Below are 23,891 nucleotides of genomic sequence, written 5' to 3'. Positions count from 1 at the left end.
ATTAACACATTCAAATTTTAACTTATGATAAAAAATTAATATGATTAACAGCACCAACCTTCCTCTCCCTGCCAGGTCTACTGTCTCCACAGGTCTGCATCACCTTTCTCTTTCTCTATTCCGCCCCCTAAACATCCCAAATTCACTATTGCCTGTCTCTTACCCCATCTTCCCTCACCATCCAGCATTTCCGCACTCACTCAGTCCTGATTCTTCCTCCGGATCCGCTGCTTTTCCTAGGGCTGCTTGCCAGTGGCAACAACAGCAGCAAATAGGAGGCAGGTGTGTGGAGCTTTGCCCTGTGTGTGCCTTTGCTGGCTCTGATGATTCTGCCCCTCTGAAACAGGAAGTTACATCAGAGGGAACAGGGCAGGAAGAGCCTGCAGTAGTACGCATGGGGTGAATTCTATAAATCACGCCTAAACAATAGGTATGGAAAAAAATACACTTAAGCCATGCTGATGTTTATAGAATAGCGCTTAAGTGCAGGGGTTGTGCATACACTTAGGTGTGACTATTTGCATGAACAAAAACATGGTGCAAATGCCACCACCTAAATCTATGCGCAGAATCCCCTTATTCTATAATTGCACATAAAACTCAAATTCATGCCTATGCTTTGTCCCCGAAATGCCCATGACCCTTCCCACTTCCATGCCCCCTTTTCCAGGGCACGCGTAAAATTTAGGCATGGATTACACACATAAATTTGCATGCGTGCATATTGATTTGAATTAGTGCCAATAATTGGTTATTAAAAAGCCAATTATTGGGATTAATTGGCTCGTTATTCAATTAAAAGGCATGCACAAATTGAGAGCGCACCCAAATTCGCGTGCTTAATTTTGGTGACTTTTATAGAATTTGGGGCCATGCCCCTGCCTTCTTATTTGCTGTTGTTGTTGCTGTCACTGGTATGCAGACCAGAGGAGGAGCCTGGATGGCGTGTGTGTTGGAGAGGGAGAAGAAAGGGAGAGAGATCTGCAAAGCTGGATGGTGGTGGAAGGGGGGTGAGGGAAGGCAGGCGATGCTGAATTTGGGAGGTAGCGAGAGAGAGAAAGACTATGGGATACTGGATGGTGAGGGAGAAGAGAGACAGAGAGGTGATGCTGGATGGCGAGGAGGGGAAGAGATGTATGTAGCTTGGGAGGGGAAGGACTGGAAGCAAAAAGTTCTTCTTTGCTGAGTGACCCCATCCTTAGCGAAAGGGAGATCACCATGATCAGGGAAGGAAGAAAAAGAAGTGTGCTGAGGTCTGGGAAAAGGGAAGAGAGAGAGATGGGGTGATGGTGGATGGTGGGGAAAGAGAGAGTCAGAGGGGCAATGTTGGTTGAGGGGAGAGAGAGAGAAAAGGGCAATGCTGGATGGTGGGGGGAAGAAAGAAGAGCGGATGCTGAATGGTGAGAGGGAGAGAAATGGGGGTGATGCTGGATGGTGGGGAGAAGAGAGAAAGAGAGAGAGAGCGCAATGGGGTGATGCTGGATGGTAGGGATGAGAAAGAGACAAAGTGATGTTGGATGGTGGGGAGGGGAAGAGAGACAGAGAGGAGAGACCCTTGATGGCTGGGGGAAGAGAGAGAGAGAGAAAGAAAGAGAGAGAGAGAGATAGTAAGGGGATGTGATTAACCTTGCAATTAAAAATGTTAAGAGTGATTAATCAAGTGATTAAACTTTGTAATCAATGTGCAGCACTAATTAAAAAACTAACCCATTTGGAGACACTGTCATAAGAGTGAGATAATTACCTGATGGACCTGGAGGACCAGGATTACCTGGAAGTCCAATTCCAAATTCACCTCGTTCACCTTTCTGCCCTCTGAAACCTATAAACAAAGAAAAGATAACCATTTAGGACCAGATTCTGTAAACAACATCTGAAAAAAAAACACATCCAAAGATAGCATTTAGTGCTATTCTATAAACCATGCCTAAAGTCATAGAATAGTACATAGGGTTGGGGAATGCACCTATATTAACGTGTGGAGGAGTGGCCTGATGGATAGTGCAGTGGGATGTGGACCTGGGGAACCAGGTTTGATTCCCACTGCTGCCTAACTTTCGGCAGTGGGTTAAGGTCCTGGGGAACCAGGTTCAATTCTCTCTGCAGTTCTGTGTGACCCTGGGCAAGTCACTTAGCCCTCTATTGCCCCAGGTACAATATACTGAGTTTGGGAGCCCATTTGGGTCAGTGCAAGTACCTGAATGGTTATATATGTAAACTCTCTATTTTTCCTTTTATTAGGGTTCCCTGGTTCTATATAATCTATAATAAGTTTAATCCAAGGATACTTTGAATGTAGTTTTCACGTAAGCGTGATGCTCACGTGAAAACTACAAAGTATCCTTGGATTAAACTTATTATAGATTATACTAGTAAAAAAGGCCCATTTCTGACACAAATGAAACGGGCGCTAGCAGGGTTTTCCTCGGAGTGTGTATGTTTGAGAGAGTGAATGTGCGAGTATGTGTGTGTGAGAGAGAGAGTGAGTCTGGGTGCGAGTGTGTCTGTGAGAGAGAGAGAGTGTGTGTGTGAGAATGAGAGTGTGTGCAAGTGCGTATGTGAGACAGTGTGAGAGAAAGAAAGTGTGTGTTTCACACAGATACAGTGTGTGCGCGAGAGAGAGTGTGTGTGAGACACAGACTCTCTGTGAGACTGAGAGTATGAGACCATGAGAGTGTGTAAGTGACTGTGTGACACATAGAGAGTGAATGTGATACAGTGTGAGACATGGAGGGCCCATGTGTAAGAACGTCCATCTCTGAGAACGGGTCCGTGAAGGGGTGGGCTGAATCGTATTTTCGAAAAAGATGGAGGTTTATCTTTAGTTTCGAACATACGGTTTGTGCCAGGCAAATGCATTGGATGTGGGCTTTTTTGAGATGTGGGCGTTTGTTTGAGCTGGGCGTTTTCGTTTTTCAGCGATAATCGAAACCGAAGTGTCCCAGCTGAAAAACAACCAAATCCAAGGCTTTGGGTCGTGGGAGGGGCCAGGATTCGTAGTGCACTGGTCCCCCTCACATGCCAGGACACCAACCGGGCACCCTAGAGGGCACTTTAAAAAAATAGAAAAAAAATTACCTCCCAGGTGCATAGCTCCTTTACCTTGGGTGCTGAGACCCCCAAATCCCCCCCCAAAACCCACTCCCCACAACTCAACACCATTACAATAGCACTTAATGGTGAAGGGGGGCACCTACATGTGGGTACAGTGGGTTTTGTGTGTGTGTGTGTGTGGGGGGGGGGGGGTTAGAGGGCTCCCATTTACCACCACAAGTGGTACAGGTAGGCGGGGATGGGCCTGGGTCCGCCTGCCTGAAGTGCACTGCATTACCCACTAAAACTGCTCCAGGGACAGGACATGTTGCTGCTGTATAACCTTGGCATAGCAGTTCACACCGTAAGACTAATCTCGCTGAAAACATCCTTTATTTCAATAACCGCATTTACTCACAGTTAACTGCAGATCAGAGGTTGTGCCCCACTGGCAACGAGTCTCCCTGGTACTAAGATTAGCAGTAGCTCAGAGCTGGCAGAATGGCGTACAATGCCCTCGTTCAGCAACATTCAAGGTAAGAACTAAGTTCTGTAATGTAGCTAACACACGAAAGGGATCTAAAACGGACTTCCTAAAATGGCCACTACCTCGGGGACTATCGGAAACAAAACAGGGCACACTCTGACCCAGTAAGCAGAGGGAAAAGCACCATGGGAGAAGAGCCTACCAACTACCAACCAACTACCAACATCGTGAGACTGTAACACAAGCTAGTGAAATCACGGAGCCCAATACCCTACACCCACCACAATGCAATGCTGATATGACCCTGCAGTGCACCCGAGAGCCACATCTGACCCAGGGAAAGGCTGTGAGAGGATCGAACACATTCTGCCGTCATGGAGGTGGGTACGGAATTTGAGGGTGGCATAGAGGCTGGGAAATAAGGTTTTTGCAAGTAGGTTTTTTTTGGTGGGAGGGGGTTAGTGACCACTGGGGGAGTCAGGGGAGGTGATTCCCGATTCCCTCCGGTGGTCATCTGGTCATTTAGGGCACTTTTTTGGGACCTGTTCGTGAGAAAAAAGGGTCCAAAAAAGTGTCCTAAATTCTTGCTAAAAACGCCTTTCTTTTTTCCATTATCGGCTGAGCGCGCCCATCTCTGCTCGGCCGATAACCACACCCCAGTCCTGCCTTCACCACGCCTCTGACACGCCCCCATCAACTTTATTCGTTCCCGCGACGGAGTGCAGTTGAAGATGACCAAAATCGGCTTTCGATTATATACCGATTTGGCCGCCCACGGGAAACGGACACCCATCTCCCGAACATGGGTGTTTTTCTCCTTTCGAAAATAAGCAGGATAGTGTGAGAGACAGTGTGTGAGAGTGAGAGAGAGAAAGACATTGACTGTGAGAGAGAGAGTGTGTGTGACAGAGATACATCCCCCCTCTCTCGTGTCAGGGCCCGCCCTCTCTCTCTGGTGTCTGAGCGTTACTGTGCAGGACACTGAGTTCTGGCTGTGCTTCAAGTAACTGACCAATCCTATTTAATAGAATGCACCTCCAACATTCTGAAGCCGAGAAACCTCTTGTGGTTGGTCACTTCTGCTTGTGACAAACCCGGAAGTACGTGATGTCAATTCGGGAGATGGATACAGAGAGCGGGAATGCCTCAGCCATGCAGTCAGCTTCAGAATGTTGGAGGTGCGTTTTATTTTATAGAATATGTAAACTGCCTTGATTTGTGCTTCAATAGAAGGCAGTTTATCAAAAATTGATACTTAGACTTATGCAGCTGAAAACCTGGTGTAAATACTACTACTACTACTACTAACTAGCATTTCTAAAGCGCTACTAGGGTTACGCAGCGCTGTACAATTTAAACATAGGACAGTCCCTGCTCAAAGAGCTTACAATCTAAAAGACAAGAAAACAATCTAAAGACAAGTGAACAATCTAGAGGACGAGTGAACAGTTAGTCTGATAGGGTGGATAGATTGGGGTATTTTATATATCTCGAGTGGTTAGGCGCCGAAGGCAGCATTGAAGAGGTGAGCTTTAAGCAGAGATTTGAAGATGGGTAGGGAAGGGGCATGGCGTATGGGTGAAGGAAGATTGTTCCAGGCATACCTATGCCTAAATGTGGGCATGTTCCCCTGAATTCTATAACCATACATGTAAATTTGAGGAACGCTCCCACACTCCTCCCATGGCTAAACCCCCTTTTCAACTATGCGTGTTAGAATTTACTAGAGCCTTTTTTTTAGAATATACCTAAAAAGATACACACGTGAATTATAATTATTGCCAATTAGTGCTAATTGGTTGTTATCAGCTAATTATTATCACTGGTTGGCTCATTACTCAAGGTTTGAGCGTAAATTGGGTACATGCCCAATTTAATGCGTCCAACTCACCATGCCTTAAATAGAATCTGGGGATTAGTGTGAACATAAAATTTCCTTTTCACTATGCATTGCCGCGCGGCAGCTGATAGCATGGCTTTGTAAAAGGGAGGGTTTATGCATAAAGAACAGGCATAGGCTATCTGTATTTAAAATACAGTATTGTTTAATAACACTAACCAGCAGTGTGTGAAGCTGGAACACAGGAAGAGAACCTGTACACTTCTTAACGGCAATGCAATGATGCCACCAGCGGGGGGGGGGGGGGGGGGGGGGGGGGGGAGTGTCTGTCGGATATGCTGAATGGTCGGATTAGCGAAGGTCGGATAATTGAGACTGTACTGTACTATAAAATATACATATCTCCAAAACTTAGGTGCACACACTTATGCCAGCTGTTTATGCCTATATTAAAGGGACATATTTTTGATGTGAAGCTAGTATTCTACTACTATTACTACTACTTATCATTTCTGTAGTGCTCCTAGATGTAAGCAGTGCTGTACGCTGTCCCTGCTTGACAGAGCTTACAATCTAATCAAGACAGATAAACAGGACAAATAAGGGATAAGGGAATTACTTAAGGTGGGAATGATAAAGCAGACAAGGGTACTGTACAAGTGACTAGGGGTTAGGAGTTAAAAGCAGAATCAAAAGGTGGGCTTTTAGCCTAGATTTGAAGATGGCCAGAGCTACAAAGAAAATAGGTGCCCACATTCATTTATATAATATGTACCAATCAGGTGCCTTCTGGATGTCTGTATATACGTGCACAGTTATAGAACTGCCCTATTGGGTGCTGACTTTGACAACCATTACCCATTTAGCTTTGGTCTAAACTAAATAGATATCGTAGCTAAATATATCTATTTGGATAATTTCTCAGCACCTTCCTTGCTATACGCTTCCTCTGCATCTTCACTAAATGGATTATGTACAGCCAATTAGAGTGATTTTCTAGCCAACTCTATCCATATAGCAATTGAAAATACATGGATGGCAGATTTATACATTTCTTAGTATGAAGTGAATATGAAGCAAAGGTCTAAACACACTGAACTGTAGAGAAAACTCTAGCAGTTATTGAAAGGTGTATCCTGGAGAAAGGCTTGAAGAAAATCTCACTGTATTCGAGTATACCTTGGGGCACTGTCAGGTCCATCGTTGCTAAGTGGAAACACTTTCTCACCACAAAGACACTGCTTAAATCAAATGTCTTGTATGGGAGAGTGGCACGAAGGAAGCCACTGCTGAAGAATAGACATATGGGGCTAGATTCTATATATGGTGTCTGAAAGATTGGTGCAAAATAAATTTCCATGTCATATTCTATAAACTGCGCCTAACTTTAGGTGCAGTTTATAGAACATGGCAACAGTCTTTACATGCGCCTAAACCTAGTCATGGGGATTTACGCCAAGTAAAACTGGGTGTAAATACTGGTCCCTAAGTTAGGCGCAGTGCAGAGGTATTCTATAACCACACACATAATTTTTTGTAATGCCTATGATCTTCCCATTCCACACCCATGGCCATGCCCCCTTTTGGCTGCGCACTTTAGAATTTACATGCACCACTTTATAGAATATGCCTAGCAACTTTTGCGCGTAAATTCTAATTAATGCCAATTAGTGTCAATAATTGCCTATTAAGTGGCAATTATTGGTGCTGATTGCCTTGTTAACTAATTAAACTGTGTATGCAAATACAGAATACACCTGCATTTGCATGCACAATTTTGGTCGCACTATACAGAAGCTGGGGGATGATGTGCAGCAAAGCTTTTGTAACGAAACACATGCATGTGGGAGAAGGTATTATAGACTGATGCGATTAAAGTGTACTATGCGATATGAATGGCATAAACAAACACAGCAGATCCCTCTGCTAACACTAACTCTTCAGCAACATACGGTGGTGGCAAACTATATTGCAATGATGCTCTGCAGTAGTAGGGACAAGAAGGTATGTGAAGATCAAGGGGAAGATGGATGGTGCAAAACCCAAGCAAATTGCAGATGTAAACCTATTCCAGTTTGTCATAGACCTGGGACTGGGGAGAAAAGTCACTTTCAGCAGGACAATGATTCTAGGTACAGGCAAAAAACAATAATGGACTGGCTCAGCAAGAAGAATGTGAACGTCCTCAAGTGGCCCAATCAAAGTTCAGACTGGAATTCAATAGTAAATATGTGGAAGACTTCAGTCCACAGAGGATCCTCAGGAACCTGAAAGAGCTTGAGCTATTCTGCCAAAAAGAATGGGCAAAATATGCACTAGACCACTGGGCTGATGGATGCTCTTCCTAAACATCACAAGGCTTTTATTGCTATGAAAGGGGCTTCTACCACGTATTGAGTCAAGAGGTGTGAAGACTTATACTATCAAGAATTTTTGATTTCTGGTTCTTAGTTACTTTTTGATATAATTGTTCTTTCATACTGAAAGTGTAGAGCAGGTTCTGTAGATCAGTGGAAGAAACATACTTTAATGTATTTTGAATTGTGAATATGTGAAAAATGTAAAAGGTTGTGAAGATTTTTGTAAGACATGTCACGTGTAGCTTTTGGCTACTGTTATAAGATCAAGTAAAACAAGGTGGCTACTGTATAGACACTTGTCAGTCTTATGCAAATATCAAACTGATTCATGCCAAATTTGAATACGACATGAACAACTGCAGACATCTACAGTCTGAGACCTGTATAAGGCAAGATAGATCAGGATAGTCCGGAGTGGACTTTGATGATAGTGCCAGTAGTTGGGACATAGAGACAACACTGGGTGGACTTCTATGGTTTGTGTACCATAAAAACATATAAACATAATAGCCTTAGTGCATCAGACCAGTGGTCCATCTAGCCAGGTATACTACTTCCAACAGTGGCCAATCCAGGCTAGCATATCTCTTCAGAGCTGCATATAATAGAGTCAGTGTATGCAAATCAAACTCATGCATATTCATTGTGTATATCCTGAAAACCTGACTGGCAAGTGGTACCCTAGGACTGGATTTGGGAAACACTGCCCTAAGACATCTGGCTCTCAGTGGATAGGCCCAGGTTATGAGGAATCACTGATTTTTTTTTTGGAATGGATGTTTGGATGTTTAGAAGAAAGTAGCAGACATTTGTAACACATTTGATAATCTTTAATCTTCAATATTGGATAGAGATCTGGAACGGTTTCCTGCTCTCTAAGCAAGAATTTACAACAGGGCCATTTGTCCTCCCAGTAAAAGATAGAGAAGTGAATATCTAAGCTCAAGATTAGATCATTGTGAGCCTGTATCTTTAGCTGAATTTTGTTTTTGTTTGAGTCAGTTGCCAAATAGAATTATTCTCTGGAACTTCTTTAGACTAGGATGGTTAATGAAAAGCTTCCTGGAATCATCACTGGAGCATATAGTGCAGATGATGAATGGCTTTCAGACAACAGATTATCATCATCCAGTGGTTCTTAAATAAGCCATAATTGGACCATTACTTTAAAAAACCTCTTCAGATATAAGAGATTGTAAAAATGTTTGTCCTGTCTTGACTCTACCTATTTTGTCTACGTTAATTGAAATCTTAATCACCCAAACACTGAGAATATGGTAGATTTAAAACAAATAGGAGAAAGATTTTCTTTACTCAGCGTGTAGTTAGACTCTGGAACTCGCTGCCGGAGAATGTAGTAACAGCAGCTGGCCTTACGGAATTTAAAGAGGGTTTGGACAGATTCCTGAGGGAGAAGTCCATTGAACATTATTAATTTGGGGGGGGGGGGGGGGGGGTTGCCGGGTTTTTGAAGCCTGGATTGGCCGCTGTTGGAGACAGGATGCTGGGCTTGATGGACCCTTGGTCTTTCCCAGTATGGCGGCGCTTATGTACTTATGAGAGACTTTTCAGAAGAATCACAGGGATTGGACCCAATAGAGTCAAGCACTTAATCAGGCCACAGGACAAGACAATTTTGATATTTATGTGAATGATAAACTGCTGCTGCTGGATCATAGGGGTGGGTGTAGAGTGTTCTGACCTTTTTGTTTGTTAAGGCTTGTTAATGGATTATTTTATATAGTATTGTTAGGGGTAGGAGGTAAGGTCACAAACTGGTTTACAATCTTCTTAGTCCCATTGCTCTGTGGATACAGAAATTTAGTATTAGATGTTACATTTATGCAGATAGCATTTTATTCGTTTCTATCCAGAATCCCAATCCTCCAGATCTTCAGGTTTTACAATCATGACTCATTGCCTACTTCTCAACCTCACCAAAACAGTAGCTATGTGTGCCACAGGTTGCCCACTTTCTTCAACTTCTACATCGACTCTTCAGGATTCCCCCATAAAGCTGATTAATTTCTTCAAATATTTGGGAGCTGTTTTTGACATACAATTATCATTTGACCTTCAGATTTCTTTGGTTGTAAAGGGCTGCTTTCATTCACTTTGTCGCTTCCACTCTAGTCATTACTGTCTAGAAATGGAAGCCTGGGAAACCTTAATTTATGCCTTGGTAACATCTCACTTGGACTATTGTAATATAATCTATGCAGGACTTCCATTAACTCTATTACAAGGATTTCAGTCGGTACAAAATACAGCTATCTGTCTCCTAACATATACTTCCTGCCAAGATCAAGTCACACCACTTTTATTACAATATCATTGACTTCCTGTTTCCTTTTCTTTAAACATGAGAGCTTGGCCCTTTCTTTTAAGGTCCTTTGGACTGGTTCTCCTCCTTACTTATCCTTACTACTCACTCCTTTTATAGTCACTGCACTCTTCTACTGAATATCATTTAGCTTTACTCCCAAATTCACTGTTCACATTTGGAGTTCACCCAGCACTCTGCCTTATTTTGCACTGCCCTTTTTTTGTGAAATTCCCATCCCTAAACTTATGCCCTGAAGAATCCTATCTTAGGTTTAGAACAGGTTCGAAAACCCCTGTTCACCACATCATTTCCGGATGCTGTGGTTAGAACTTCTGGGTGAGAGGAGAGGGGAGATGACTGCTTCACTTTTTTTGTGGTGTTGTTTTCTGGCTTGTACTTTCCTGTTTTTGTCAATAGATGATGCTGTTTTATGTTTACTTATATTTTGTACATTTTTGAACTAAAATTGTAATTTGTTTTTTTTTATGTTATTTTTAACTTTGTAAACGGCTTTGATTGCTATGTAGATAAGGTGGTATATCATACATAGTTCACCTAACAAAGTTCATCTAACAGACATATTTTAAAAAAGGACAAAGAAAACAGAAAGAAGGAAAGAATTCTTGGTAGAAGTTTCTGGGAAGACTTGAATTAATGATTGGCATTATATTAATTTAGATGTAGGTTAATTGAGGGTATCATTATATGTAAGCTTATTTTCTTGATTCAAAATTACTTTAGAGAATCAGGTGGCTGTAATGTTAATAAAATATTCCGTAGATTAAGATTAGTATCTCAGCTTGCCTTTTTTTTAAAAACTCTTCAGCTCTGAAAACAATACTGCAGGGTGTTGTTTTGACACATTTAGATTAATGCAAAGGGATCTATGCAGGACTGAAAGGGAAATTGTTGGGAAAACCACGCATTTTGAAACATGGCTATGGGAATACATACTGGATAAAAAAGGGAAAGAGCTATGCTAATTTTTCTTGCTCATCATGTTACAAGTACAATTTAAAATATTGGCCCTTACCTACTAGGTCATGTTGCACTAGTATGTTCCAACATGGCCCTTATGATCTAGTCAAGGTTGACGGGCTGGTGATACCATCAGTTAGTATAATATCACGTAGTCTAAACACAGGACATCTGACCTTATCAGGGATGGCACATAGATTTGGAATGCTAGCCCCTCTCTATCAAGGTGCTAACTATATGTAGTTTTAATGGGTTTTAAAAAATATTGCTTACATATTCCTGATATACATACTTACGTAGAATGTTTCAAAAAATTCACATGCTATCCCCATTTGCTTTTATTTTAAGTTATGCTATTAATTGTAATATTTGATATTAGCTAGCAGAAACAGGTTTCTGTGACATGGTATTTTGTGGGTTCAAATCAGACAATTAGCAATCCTGTTCATCATCACCACATTGGACAGTAACTTGTGGGGTATAACAGGGATCCATACTGTCACCAATTCTATTCAATATCTACCTCAAGTCTGTTTCTACTTCTATGCTGATGATGTACACTTACTAATAGCCATCAAACCTACTTTGAGTAAATTTACTGCCTGTGTCTAACAGCAATTAACGAATGGGCAAGAAAAACAAAACAAAACAAAACATAAAAACAAAACAAAATAATAAATGCCTTCTGAACCCAAGGAAAACAGATTCTTTGGGTTCCTAAAACAAGTAGACAGGTGCCTGATATCAAGACACTCTTGAGAACTATGAACTCTCCCTGACATCACAGGTCAGAAATCGTGGAATACTACTGGATTCATCACTTACTTTGATCCTGCAAAGTCTGGAAACCTATGGCAACTATGAAATCTCTCTCTATCCATCGCAAGTACATATATCGCAGTGGTCAATGGCAATATATCATCACTGAAAACTACTGTAATGCCCTGTACATTGTTTTGAACACAAATAGAGTTCCATGAGCACATCTCCTCTTCCTGCAAAAGCTCAACTGGCTACCAGAATCCTGTAAAGCAAAATTTACAACCTTGGATTTTCAAGACCCTCAAAGGAAACAGGCCAAGAGTATCTAAAGAATAATTGAACCCTCTACATATCTTTGAGGCCTGTGGAGGAGTGGCCTAGTGGTTAGAGCACTGGTCTTAACATCCAGAGTTGGCCAGTTCAAATCCCACTGTTGCTCCTTGTGATCTTGGGCAGGTCACTTAACCCTCTTTTGCCTCAAGTACAAACTTAGTGTACCTGAATATAACTCACCTTGAGCTACTACTGAAAAAGGTGTGAGCAAACTCCACATAAACAAATTGTAACTGTACCCTCAACAAGGGAAATCACATGAGGTGCCACCTACCAGTGAGCCTTCACAGAAGGAAGTCACCTTCAGACAGGCTATACCTTACTCAACACAACCTCTCTTGGCACTTCTCCTAAGCTTTCAGAGGGAAATTCTATAACTAGGCACCTGGGGAATGCCTGGTAGGAGTGTATTCTATAAAGGAAACTGAAGTAGGCACCTACTTTTCTTTATAGAACACTAGCATAATTGTTTATGTATGCATATAAAAGATAGATGCCAGCACTTATGCCACTCACAGAGCTGGTGTAAATTTAGCATCTGCCAGTGATATGTGTGTAACTGTGTTATCGGCAGTCATAGCCACTGTTCTGTCTAAGCCGTTCCCTCTAAGCTGAGCAGGAGTCCTCCACCCACAGTCCTGCCAGTGGGGGGTGCTGTTTCACTATTACATTTTCAATAGTGAAAAATAGGCAAGCTTTGCAGGACTCCAGGGAATCTCTAGCCATTGAAAACACAATATTGAAGCAACACCCCCCACTGGCAGCAATGCAGTTGGAGGATCCTGCTCACTTTAGAAGGAAGAGTGGTCAAAAAGTCAGTTGGTCATCGCTAGAATGGGAGGAACATCATTTGTGTGGGGTATGTATTCATAGATCTTTGTTGATGTTCTGCTAGTTACATATGTCGTTGGAGCATTGTTTCACTTGTTTCACATGTTGAAAAGGTAATTGTTGCTGCACTGCTGGCTTCAATAAAAAGAAATTTAAAAAAAAAGAGTGGTCATAACAGATAGTGAGTGGTACAGATCCGCATGCTAGCTGTCACACCTCTGCCCGCCCATTTCCAGGGCCGCAGAAAGACTGAGCCGGGCTCGGGACAGGGCTGCCGCCGGGCCCGGGCCACCCCCCCCCCCGGATCATTGCTGCTGCTGGCCGCCCCCCCAGGATCGCCGCTGCTGCTGCCCCTGCCCTCCACAACTGCAACTACATCAGCTGGCGGGGATCCCAAGGCCCCACCAGCAGAAGAGGTCTTCCTCCAGTGCTGCTCTTCTTCACTCTGCCGCATGGCCTACCCCTGCGGCTGCTTTTTCTCTCATGCCACACATACTCGTTTTCAAAACTGAGCATGCGCGGCCTGAGGGGAAAAGCTGCTGCTTAGCACGCAAGGCGGCAGACTGACGAAGAGCAGTGCTGGAGGAAGACTTCTACTGCTGGCGGGGTCTGGGGGACCCCCACCAGTCAAACCAGAGGCCTTGCCCTGAAGTCCAGCCTCCAAGGGGGGCACGGCACCAAAGTTTTCTCTCTCCTGCTCCTGTTGGGATGCAATCACCCGGAACTCATCTGGAGCAGGAGAGAGAGACAGACCCTGGCACCGGACTCAGGGGGAGGGAAGGGATCAGTGCTGGATCTGCCGCGGGAGAGGAAACAGAGGGGGGAAAAAACAGAAACAGGGGAAAAAAAGCCCATTCCCATTCAGGTCTCTAATCAGCAGCATGGGGCCCCTGGGAGTGCGAGGCCCTTTGCGGATGCACTGGTTGCTCCTGATTAAGACTGGCCTTGAGTGCAGTTCTCTGAAGGGTACCTATATTTAGGTACCAATTGCGCACAGAGAACTTTATATAAAATAATGAGTGGAGTGGATGTGAAGCGTCTGTTCACGCTTTCCAAAAATACTAGGACCAGGGGGCATGCGATGAAAATACAGTGTAGTAAATTTAAAACAAATTGGAGAAAATGTTTCTTCACCCAACGCGTAATTAAACTCTGGAATTCGTTGCCGGAGAACGTGGTGAAGGCGGTTAGCTTGGCAGATTTTAAAAAGGGGTTAGACGGTTTCCTAAAGGACAAGTCCATAAACTGCTACTAAATGGACTTGGGAAAAATCCACAATTCCAGGAATAACATGTATAGAATGTTTGTACGTTTGGGAAGCTTGCCAGGTGCCCTTGGCCTGGATTGGCTGCTGTCGTGGACAGGATGCTGGGCTCGATGGACCCTTGGTCTTTTCCCAGTGTGGCATTACTTATATGTACTTTATAGAATAAGAGCACATAAGTACGTAAATGATGTCAGTGGTTTCTATTTACATATGTCAGTGTTAGAAGCTATTCTATGAAAAGCGTGCTGAAGTTGCTTAGTGGAATTCAGTAAATGGCACTAAAACTTAGGCGTCAGCCCGCTAATTCTATAGAAGTAGCCAAAAATTATGCATGATTTACAGAATATCAAGAGTGGAACAAACAGATACAGGAGAAATTCTAAATATAGCGCCTAAAAAATCAGTGCAGAAAACATTTCCTCCTAAGCATATTCTATAAGTGGTGCTTAGATTTAGGCGCAATATATTAAAAATGCTTAGTTGATATCTCAGCATCTAAAACTATTCACATCCATTTACGCCAATGAAAACATGGCATAAATCCCAGCGCAAAAATTTAGGCACACTGGGCCACATTTTATAACTATGCATGTAAACTTTGCCCATTTCCACGCCCCCTAATCACGCCCATTTTGTCTGCATGCTTTACAAGTTAGGTGCACTGCGTTACAGAATACGCTTAGCAACTTGTGCATGTAAATTGTAATTATTGCAAATTAGTGCTCATTATTGCTTGTTAAGAGCTGTTATCAACACTGATTGGCTTGTTAAGCCAATTAAGTTACGCATGTTGTTTCTAGAATATGCTTGGATTTTGGCACGGATCTCTAGGAGCGCTATATAGAATCTGGAGGATAGCGGGTTAGTGTGCCTTAATACTGTAATAGAATTGGCACTAAGCATGCCCCTTTGTGGTGCCATAACTTTGATGCCAATTTATAGAACTACCTCCTAAGGTTCAGGGTGACCAAATAGCACTAGTTTATAATGTTGCTTGACTAAAAAGGGATTTTGACTGGTCCCTGCACAGTCATTACAGTGTTATGACCCAAGAAACAAAGTACCATAGGAAGGAGCTCACTTTATGAGAAAAATAACTCACATAATAACATACTGATGAAGAGTCTATAATACTACATCCACTTCATTTTGGGAGGGGGTAAAGGAGGGAGCAGGACAGTCTGGCATTTATCTAACATACCGCCTCGTTTCTTACTCATCCAGTATGGTAGGAATCAAAGAACAGGCTAAATTTATTGCTGTCAGTGCTTCCCACGAGCCAATCTTCCACCTAACAAAGAATTCTGGAGCATTTTCATGCTAAACATATGCATGTGGAGCATGACAGAAACAGGCAGACAGTGAAGAGCAGAAAGCAAGCACCTTGCAAATGTGACTGCACATAACCATCAAGCTGAATGAAATGATAAACCAGAGGTCACGGCTACACTTGTGTACATGATCTGTATAGTTAGGAGTGCTACAAAACAAAAGTGGCCCTTTTAAAGTGTGGTGAGTTTTTGCACTTAATACCCTTTAATAGGGAAAATTAGAAACATAGCAACTTGATGGAAGGTAAGGGCCAAAAGACCCATCCAGTCTGCTCTTCCTAAGTAACCACTAACTCCTCCTTTTCCTAAGGGATCCCATATGCCTGTCCCATGCTTTCTTAAATTCTTTCACAGTCCTCGTCTCCACGACCTCCACCGGGAGGCCATTCCACGCTTCCACCACCCTTTCCGTGAAAGAGTATTTCCTTAGATTCCTCCTAAGCCTGTTTCCTCTTATCTTCATCCTATGCCTTCTCATTCCAGAGTTTTCCTTTGTTTTATGGCAAAGACCTCTTACCAATTTTGTAACTGCCCTCTGGACCGACTCCGTCCTGTTTATATCTTTCTGTAGGTGCGGTCTCCAGAATCTTTCCTGCTGGTCATCCCTCTCCTTATGTACCCAAGCATCCTTCTGGCTTTGACCATCGCCTTTTCTACCTGTTTGGCCGCCTTAAAGTTATCAGACACAATCACCCCCAAGTCCTGCTCTTCTTTTGTACACAGAAGCACTTCACTCCCTATAATTTACTGTTCCCTTGGATTCTTGTAATCCAAATGCATGACCTTGCATTTCTTAGCATTAAATCTTAGTGGCCAATTTTTGGACCATTCTTCAAGCTTCGCTAGATCCTTTCTCATGCCGTCCACACCCTCAGGCATGTCCACCCTATTACAGAGCCTGGTATCATCCGCAAAGAGACAAAGCTTACCGGACAGTCTTTCCGCAATATCACTCACAAAGATGTTAAAAAGAGCTGGCCCGACCCCTGTGGTACACCACTGATAACATCCTTTTCCTCAGAGCAAGCTCCATTTACCACTACCCTCTGTCTTCTCCCATTTAACCAGTTTTTAACCCAGTCAGTCATTTTAGGTCTCATACTGAAGGCATTCAATTTATTTATCAGTCCTGTGTGGAGCCATGTCAAAGGCTTTGCTAAAATTCAAGTACACCACATCTAGCGCCCTTCCCACATCCAACTGTTTAGTCACCCAGTCAAAGAAATCAATCAGATTCATCTGACACAACCTGCCTCTAGTAAAGCCATGCTGCCTTGGGTCCTGCTGTCCGTTCAATTTGAGAAACTTCATGATCCTCCGCTTTAGAAACATTTCTATTAGTTTATTCACTACTGAGGTCAGACTGACAGATCTGTAATTCCCAACCTCCTCCTTGCTTCCACTTTTGTGTAGAGGGACTACCTCTGCTTTTCTTCAGTCCTCCAGGACCACTCTAAGGAAGCACTGAAGAGGTCAGACAGCGGAACCACCAGAGCATCTCCGAGTTCCTTGAGTAACACATAGTAGATGCCAGGCTGTGTGGTAATTGTTGGGGGCAAACCCAGCAGTCCTCTGCATTTAGGGGCCCTTTTACTAAAGGGTTGGCACGTGGCAATAGGCTTGCCATGCGCCAATCCGGAACTACCACCAGGCTACCGCAGGAGCCCAGCGGTAGTTCCCACTCCTAGCGCGTGCCATTTCCAGTGCTACAAAGACAGACTTGGGGAAAATCACTTGGGGGGGAAACAACATGGAACTCTTACCACGTGGCCATGGGGCAGGATCTCTTACCGCTACCCACTGAGGTGGCAATAAGGGCTCCTGTGCTAACCTGGTGGTAACTGGGCAACATGTGGAAATGCCTGATTACCGACAGGTTACTGCCGCGCAAGCCATTACGGGGGGTTTTCTTTTTCCCCTGGAAATGGCATGCGCTTGGGGCAGGACTACCACCGGCTGCCATGTTGAGCCTGCGGTAGTCCCGGAACAGCAAGCAGTTGGGCTTACTGCCGCTCTGTAAAAAGCCCCCAAGGTGTCTGGACAGGAAGGTGCTATGGACTCAATCAATTCACCAGATAATTTAGATTTAACAAAGTTCTTGGAATCTTCTCATGATGTAACTACAAAGAGGGCAACTGAAGTTTATAAGATGTTAGTTTTGAAGGCATACTTTCCTAAAAAAATATACTGTTTTGTGGTCAGATAATAATAATGTTTCCCGATGGCTTTCTTGCAGCTTAAATCTAGAGTCTTAGTTGTAAAAGACACATTTTTCCTTAAGTTTTCTTGTAAATGTCTGGTGACATATATGAGAAATTGATGGGTAGTAACGAAGTACTTGTACATTTATTTGTAACAACTTTCTTTTTTTTTGTGCATACTTTTTACTTGTAACAGGTTACATTTAAGCTGTACTTTTGTACTTAGTAACAAAGAACAAATTTGGAAAGTAGTTTTTAAAAAAAGTCCCCTCTGCTTCTCCTCCTCTACAGGCTTTCCAAATGATGTTGGACATGGCTTGCAGCTGATTGGGTCTGAACTCTGGTCCCCAACACAGCTGAGCTGGGACTGGAAGTTAGGGTCCAATCAGATACAAGTCAGGGTCTGACATCACCTGAAAATCCTAGTCCCCACCCTGTACACCTGCCCAGAACAGCTGTTGATTGCCTATTACTTTGTTGTTGTCAGGCTCATCTGCCTCCCCAGCATGAACTGCATCATCACTATGTGCAGGGCCCACTCCCTTTCCCCTCCCATCCACCATGGCCTTGCACCACAGTGTGCTCCCTCACTCCCGTTGCACCTCTGCTGGACTTGTGCTAATAAACTACCATGGGAGACGTGTGGGACCTGGCTCTCTGCAGCACTGCTAGTGCTTCCTGCACCAGGCTCACCTCCTCTGATATAAACTTCTGGGACTGGCACAGGAAGTACTAGTGGTGCTTCAGAGAACCTGACCCCATGTGTCTCCCATGGTAGTTTATTAGTTGGGGCCTGGCGGTAGTGCAAGGGAGGGAGGGACTAAGACTGTGTTGCAGGGCCGCAGTGGATGGGAGGGGGAGAGAGAGAAATTAGGTAAGACTGGATAGATGGGGATGGAGAGAGACAGTGACAGAGAGAGATGGAGGTGATACTGGATAAAAGGTGGGGCGAGACAGAGGCTATGGGCCGGGGAGAGAAATTGGGCAAGACTGAGGGGGAGAGAGAAAGAGAGAGTGACAGAGATGGAGTGATACTGAATAAGTGGGGAAGAGACAGAGGCTATGTGCCCTTTACATATGGGTTGGGGAGAGAGAGAAACTGGGCAAGATTGGATAGGTGGGAAGGGAGAAAGAAATGAAGCAAGACTGGATGGGAAACGGAGAAAGTGACAGAAAGATGTGGGGTGATACTGGATAAAAAGGGGGAGAGATGGAGGCTATGGGCTGGGGAGAGTGAGAGAAATTGGGCAAGACAGGATTGGTGGGGGCATTGGAATCAACTTTTCAAAAGGATTGTGATGCTAAACCCAATAGAAATTACCCCTCCCTGGATATAGTCAAAGTACTGGGGGTGCTCAAGCACCCACAGAGCTGAAACAAATCAGTGTTGGAATTGGTTATAGTGAAAGAGGTAAAGAATGGGAAAAAAATGACACATGAATAGGAGACAACCCTTGGATAGAGTTAAAAGAAGACAGGAAAGTAGTAACCTGAAACTTGGACCAACACAATTAGGAAAATTAAATGGCCAGACAGCAAAGGTAAAAAAAAAAATTAAAAAATTAGAATGCGGTAGCCATGTTAGTTCACTTTACAAGTTAATAAATACAAATAAAAGAAAAATACAAAAAATGTGACACCTTTATGTTGGACTATATACATTTTTTACCAACTTTCAGAGACCAAATCCTGCTTGTTCAGATTGGGAGAGTATACTGCTGTAATTGTATACTTGTCCCGACTTAAGGAAGGTAGTTTGGGCCACCAAAAACTAGTAAAAAATGTAATGTTAGTCCAATAAAAAGGCATCACTTTATTTTCTGCTTTTGTTTTACTTGTTAATTTTTAATGTAGCAATCTGAAATTTACATCTGCTCTTTTTATATTTTGCATGGTACAAAGGGACATGTCACTGTTTCTGTTTCTTTGGTTTTGCACTGTATGCTGGGTCGGCTGCATGCTGGGTAGGAGCAGAGGAGTAGCCTAGTGGTTAGTGCAGTGGACTTTGATCCTGGGGAACTGAGTTCCATTCCCACTACAGCTCCTTGTGACTCTGGGCAAGTCACTTAACCCTCCATTGCTCCTGGTACAAAATAAGTACTTGAATATATGTAAACCACTTTAAATGTAGTTGCAAAAACCTCAGACAGGCAGTATATCAGGTCCCATTTCCTTTCCCTTCTAGGGGGTTCAGTTTAATTTTTGTCTACGTATGTCTATTTTTAGTTTGTGGTTACTTATTCTATACTTAATTAGGGGCTACCTATGTTCATATGTGAAAAAGGCAGGGTATTCTGTTAGCATCAAGTGTCTGTGTAGGACTAATCTATACCAATCCAGTTTTTTTTTTTGTTTTCCAATAGGTGTATTAATGTTTTTCTTTCCACTGCAATGTTCAGGGTGTTGATTTTTGTTTCTAAGAAGGACCTTGTGTAACCCCCTGAAAGTTAGCTTGTAAACATACTAGATTCTATGATCCAACTTGTTAAGAATAGTGTTTACTGTGTAGTAAAAAAGTAGTTTTAAGAGTTGTACTTCATTACTTTTACTCGAGCAAGTTTTTTTGATAAGACTTTCTACTTTTACTTCACTTCTTTTGAAGCCAGTACTTTTACTTTTTACTTAAGTACTTTTAAAAATTAATGAACCCATCTCAATTCTTATATTTTTTGGGAGGCTTTGTATTTGGAAAATTTTCTTCAGTATAAATCTAATGTTTCTGTAGGTACTTAGGGTTTAGAATTGTGTTTCCAGGTCTGCTAACAATGAGTTAATTGTATTTTCTTTTTTGCTAAAAAAAAAAAGGTTTTTCCTTTTTTCTTCTTTGGCAACTTGGCAAGAGCTCTCCTTGATGTGGGCTAGTACGTTTTGATGTGGCTATATTTCTGATTGGTAATTTCTCGAGACATTTTTCTTTATATGTATTGTAAATACATTTTGAAAATTTAAGAAAATAAAATTTAAAAAAAAGAAAGAAAGAAAGTGGAATGAGATCCTGTTTGAATGGAAGATGCTATACTAATCCAAAATGCAATGATAATAAAATGTTGCCACATATATTATTGAATGGAATGGGAAAATGTGGGAAGTAATGTATATATTTTATAATCTATTAGATTTCACTTTAGATAGCCACTTAAGACATCAGTACGGTCTGTGCAGATTCCTAATTAAGGGCCTTGTTTACTAAACCGCGCTAGAGGCGTGTTAGTGTTTTTAGTGCGCACTAACTGTGTAGATGTTCATAATATTCCTATGGGCGTCTACACGGTTAGCACACGCTAATTTTTAGCTTGTGCTAAAAATGCTAGCACACTTTAGAAAACAGGGACCTAAGTTTGAAGATGAGGTGATACCAAGATCTCTGAAGTATAGTGTATGGTCAGAAACTGATTCGCTTTTTTGTGTGGAAACAAACATCTATTCAATAAACCACAATACTGAGATCTACAAAAATGGCATCTACAAGACCAACAGATACATGTATAAATAGTATATCCACTCTGTGATATTATGAGGCTTTTTAAATTTTATTAAATAGCACACACAACACACTTTTCAGAGTTCTGCAGATTAATACACATTTAAGACTCATATAAGTTTTAATAGAAGATTTCTTTGATTACATTTCCTAAAAGTATTACTTTATTTCACAGAATGTAAACAATAGTGAAAGCAGCCTGGTAGTTAATAGATATAAATACATTTCTACAGATCTGAGTATTTAATAATTTAGCATATTTTACATGAGGTATGTTTGGCTTATTAGAAGGAGATCATAATTTTTACAATATGCAACTGGATGAAGAATAACTTAATAACTGGAAATACTCCAAGGGTAGGTGATGGATGAGGGTATATAGAATTACTGCTACTATTAAACTGTAGTTAATAAATTTAGGGGCCATTTTACTAAGCTGCGTTAAAAGGTGTCCTGTGCTATGACTAGCATGTGCGCTGAGGCTGCTTTTAGTGCAGCTATAAAATGGCCGATTTTTCATTTCCTCAATTAACGGCCGAGCACTAATTTCCTAATTAGCGAGTGACCGTTAGTGCATGAGCCATTACCAACACCTATTTAATAGGGGGGAAAGGCTCATGCGCTAACCATGTGCTAATTGGTAGGTGTAGCTGCTATAACCGATTAGTGCTGGTCACACCTACTCTCCACCCCCCAATCACGACCCCAGCACTAAAAAATAAAAAGTATTTTTTAGCACGTGAGAAGTGTGCGCAGACGCCAACACTACCGTGGGTCACCTGAGCGTGCCCTGCGGTAGCATATTTTCCTTAATGAAAAGCATGTATTTGTCCTTATCGCCACTTAGTAAAAGGACCCCTTAATTTGGGAAGGTGGTACATAACTTTTCAAATAAAATAAATAATGGTCTGATCTGACTTCTTGGAGTTATAATGATGCTGTCATACCTCAGATAACACAGAAGTATTCATGCACAATGGAAATCACAATCTAAGAGTGGGAGTGTCTAGCTCCAGAACATGGGGACACAAAGTAAGTTTAATGATTTTCCAAATGTATATTTTGAGATAGATGCATGTACTGTACAGTTTGATAAATTTGATTTGAATTTGGATGGGATTCATCCATAAAGAATTATTTAGAAAAATTGCACCTGTTTGCACATCCCTGGAGTCTAGAATGGGTCTTCCCTGCTGTTATTCATCTCTAACGGTAGATCCATCTACTGTTCAGTAACACTTACACAATTGGTGTAGAACATTCAAGGGGTAATTATATAGCTGTATGCAAGCTTGAAAAGTTTGTACTTAGTACTCTCTGTGGGGACTTGACTGGATTTTCAAAGCAAAAGTCTGAATGCTTTTTTGCCTTGAAACTTACCCCAAGGATCTATGCACATATTTATTTATTTATTTATTTATTTATTTGTTACATTTGTACCCCGCACTTTCCCACCCATAGCAGGTTCAATGTGGCTTACATAGTAGTAGAATTACTTGTATTTATACCTGCACAAATTTTCATAATTAGTTTATGTACATGTGCATCCAATCTTCTCTAACCCTGTCCCCATCCCGTGCTCCAACCTCACTCAGGGGCATTTTTTTTTTTACTAAGAAGGGCTAAGAAATGGGCTTAGTGCATTTTAACACAGGACTTTCTGGCACACTAAGGCCATTTCTAAAGTGTGCCTGACATAGGACATTTTCTTTTTGCTGGTCCTGTGCTTATCTTTCCATTATCACACAAGACCTACAAATATATTAAAGAGAAGATGGCAAGTGCTCACGCATTAAGGGGCCCTTTTACTAAGGCGCGCTGGAAAAAATGGCCTGCACTGGTGTAGGCGCATGTATTGAACGTGTGCAGGTCCATTTTTCAGCGCGCCCGCAAAAAAGGCCTTTTTTTGGCCAAAATAAAATAAAAATTGGCGTGCGTCCATTTTGGGCCTGAGACCTTACCGCCACCCATTGACTTAGTGGAAAGGTCTCACGCACTAACCGGGCAGTAATCACCAGTGTGCGTACACTGCTGATTACCGCCTGGTTAGCGCTACACAGTAGAAAATAAAAAATATTTTCTGCTGCGCATATTGGACGCAAGTAAAAATTAGAATTACAACCTGGGGCATGCAGTAGCATGGCGGTGGTTCTAATTTGACACACGTTGTATACGCATAGGTACTTATGCGCCTTAGTAAAAGGGTCCCGAAGTCTGCATGATCCAGTTAGTGCATGCTAATGTGAATGTGCTAGCCGAATAACACTTCCACATCCATTCCCTGACATGCATCCTTCCAGATACATTACAAAATAATGAAAAAAAAATAGCACACACTGATAGGCAAATTACCAAAAGATGCTTTAGGTCATTTTGTAGTAAGCTTTTCTCACTTACTAAGGGGCCCTTTTACTAAGGTGTGGTAGGCCTAACGCAAGGTAAAAGGGCACTACCCCAGAACACGCTGAGATATCCTGTGGTAGTTTCCTGCTCAGTGCACGCTAATCCCACACTGGAAAATATTTTTTATTTTCCAGCGCGGGAGGTGTGCCCATGTGTGGAGAGTAGGCGTGCCTGTGCTAATTGGGTAGCATGAACACATTACTATGTGCTATTCAATTAGCGTGGGACTAGCACAGGAGCCCTTACTGCTTCCTAATG

General features: G+C 42.3%; 1 protein-coding gene across 1 annotated transcript in view; it reads right to left on the bottom strand.

Moving 5' to 3' along the window:
- Positions 1 to 23,891, bottom strand: part of COL19A1 (collagen type XIX alpha 1 chain) — a 946,027-nt gene that overhangs the window by 3,412 nt on the left and 918,724 nt on the right. Inside the window, exon 54 of the mRNA XM_030199003.1 lies at positions 1,745 to 1,822. Within this exon, the coding sequence (XP_030054863.1) occupies positions 1,745 to 1,822 (78 nt within the window). The remainder of the gene's footprint in view (positions 1 to 1,744; positions 1,823 to 23,891) is intronic.

This window comes from Microcaecilia unicolor, chromosome 3 (genome assembly GCF_901765095.1).
Source record: "Microcaecilia unicolor chromosome 3, aMicUni1.1, whole genome shotgun sequence".
NCBI lineage: Eukaryota > Metazoa > Chordata > Amphibia > Gymnophiona > Siphonopidae > Microcaecilia > Microcaecilia unicolor.
The sequence above is the reverse complement of the archived record's forward strand: the minus strand, read 5'-3'. Positions and strand labels throughout refer to the sequence as shown.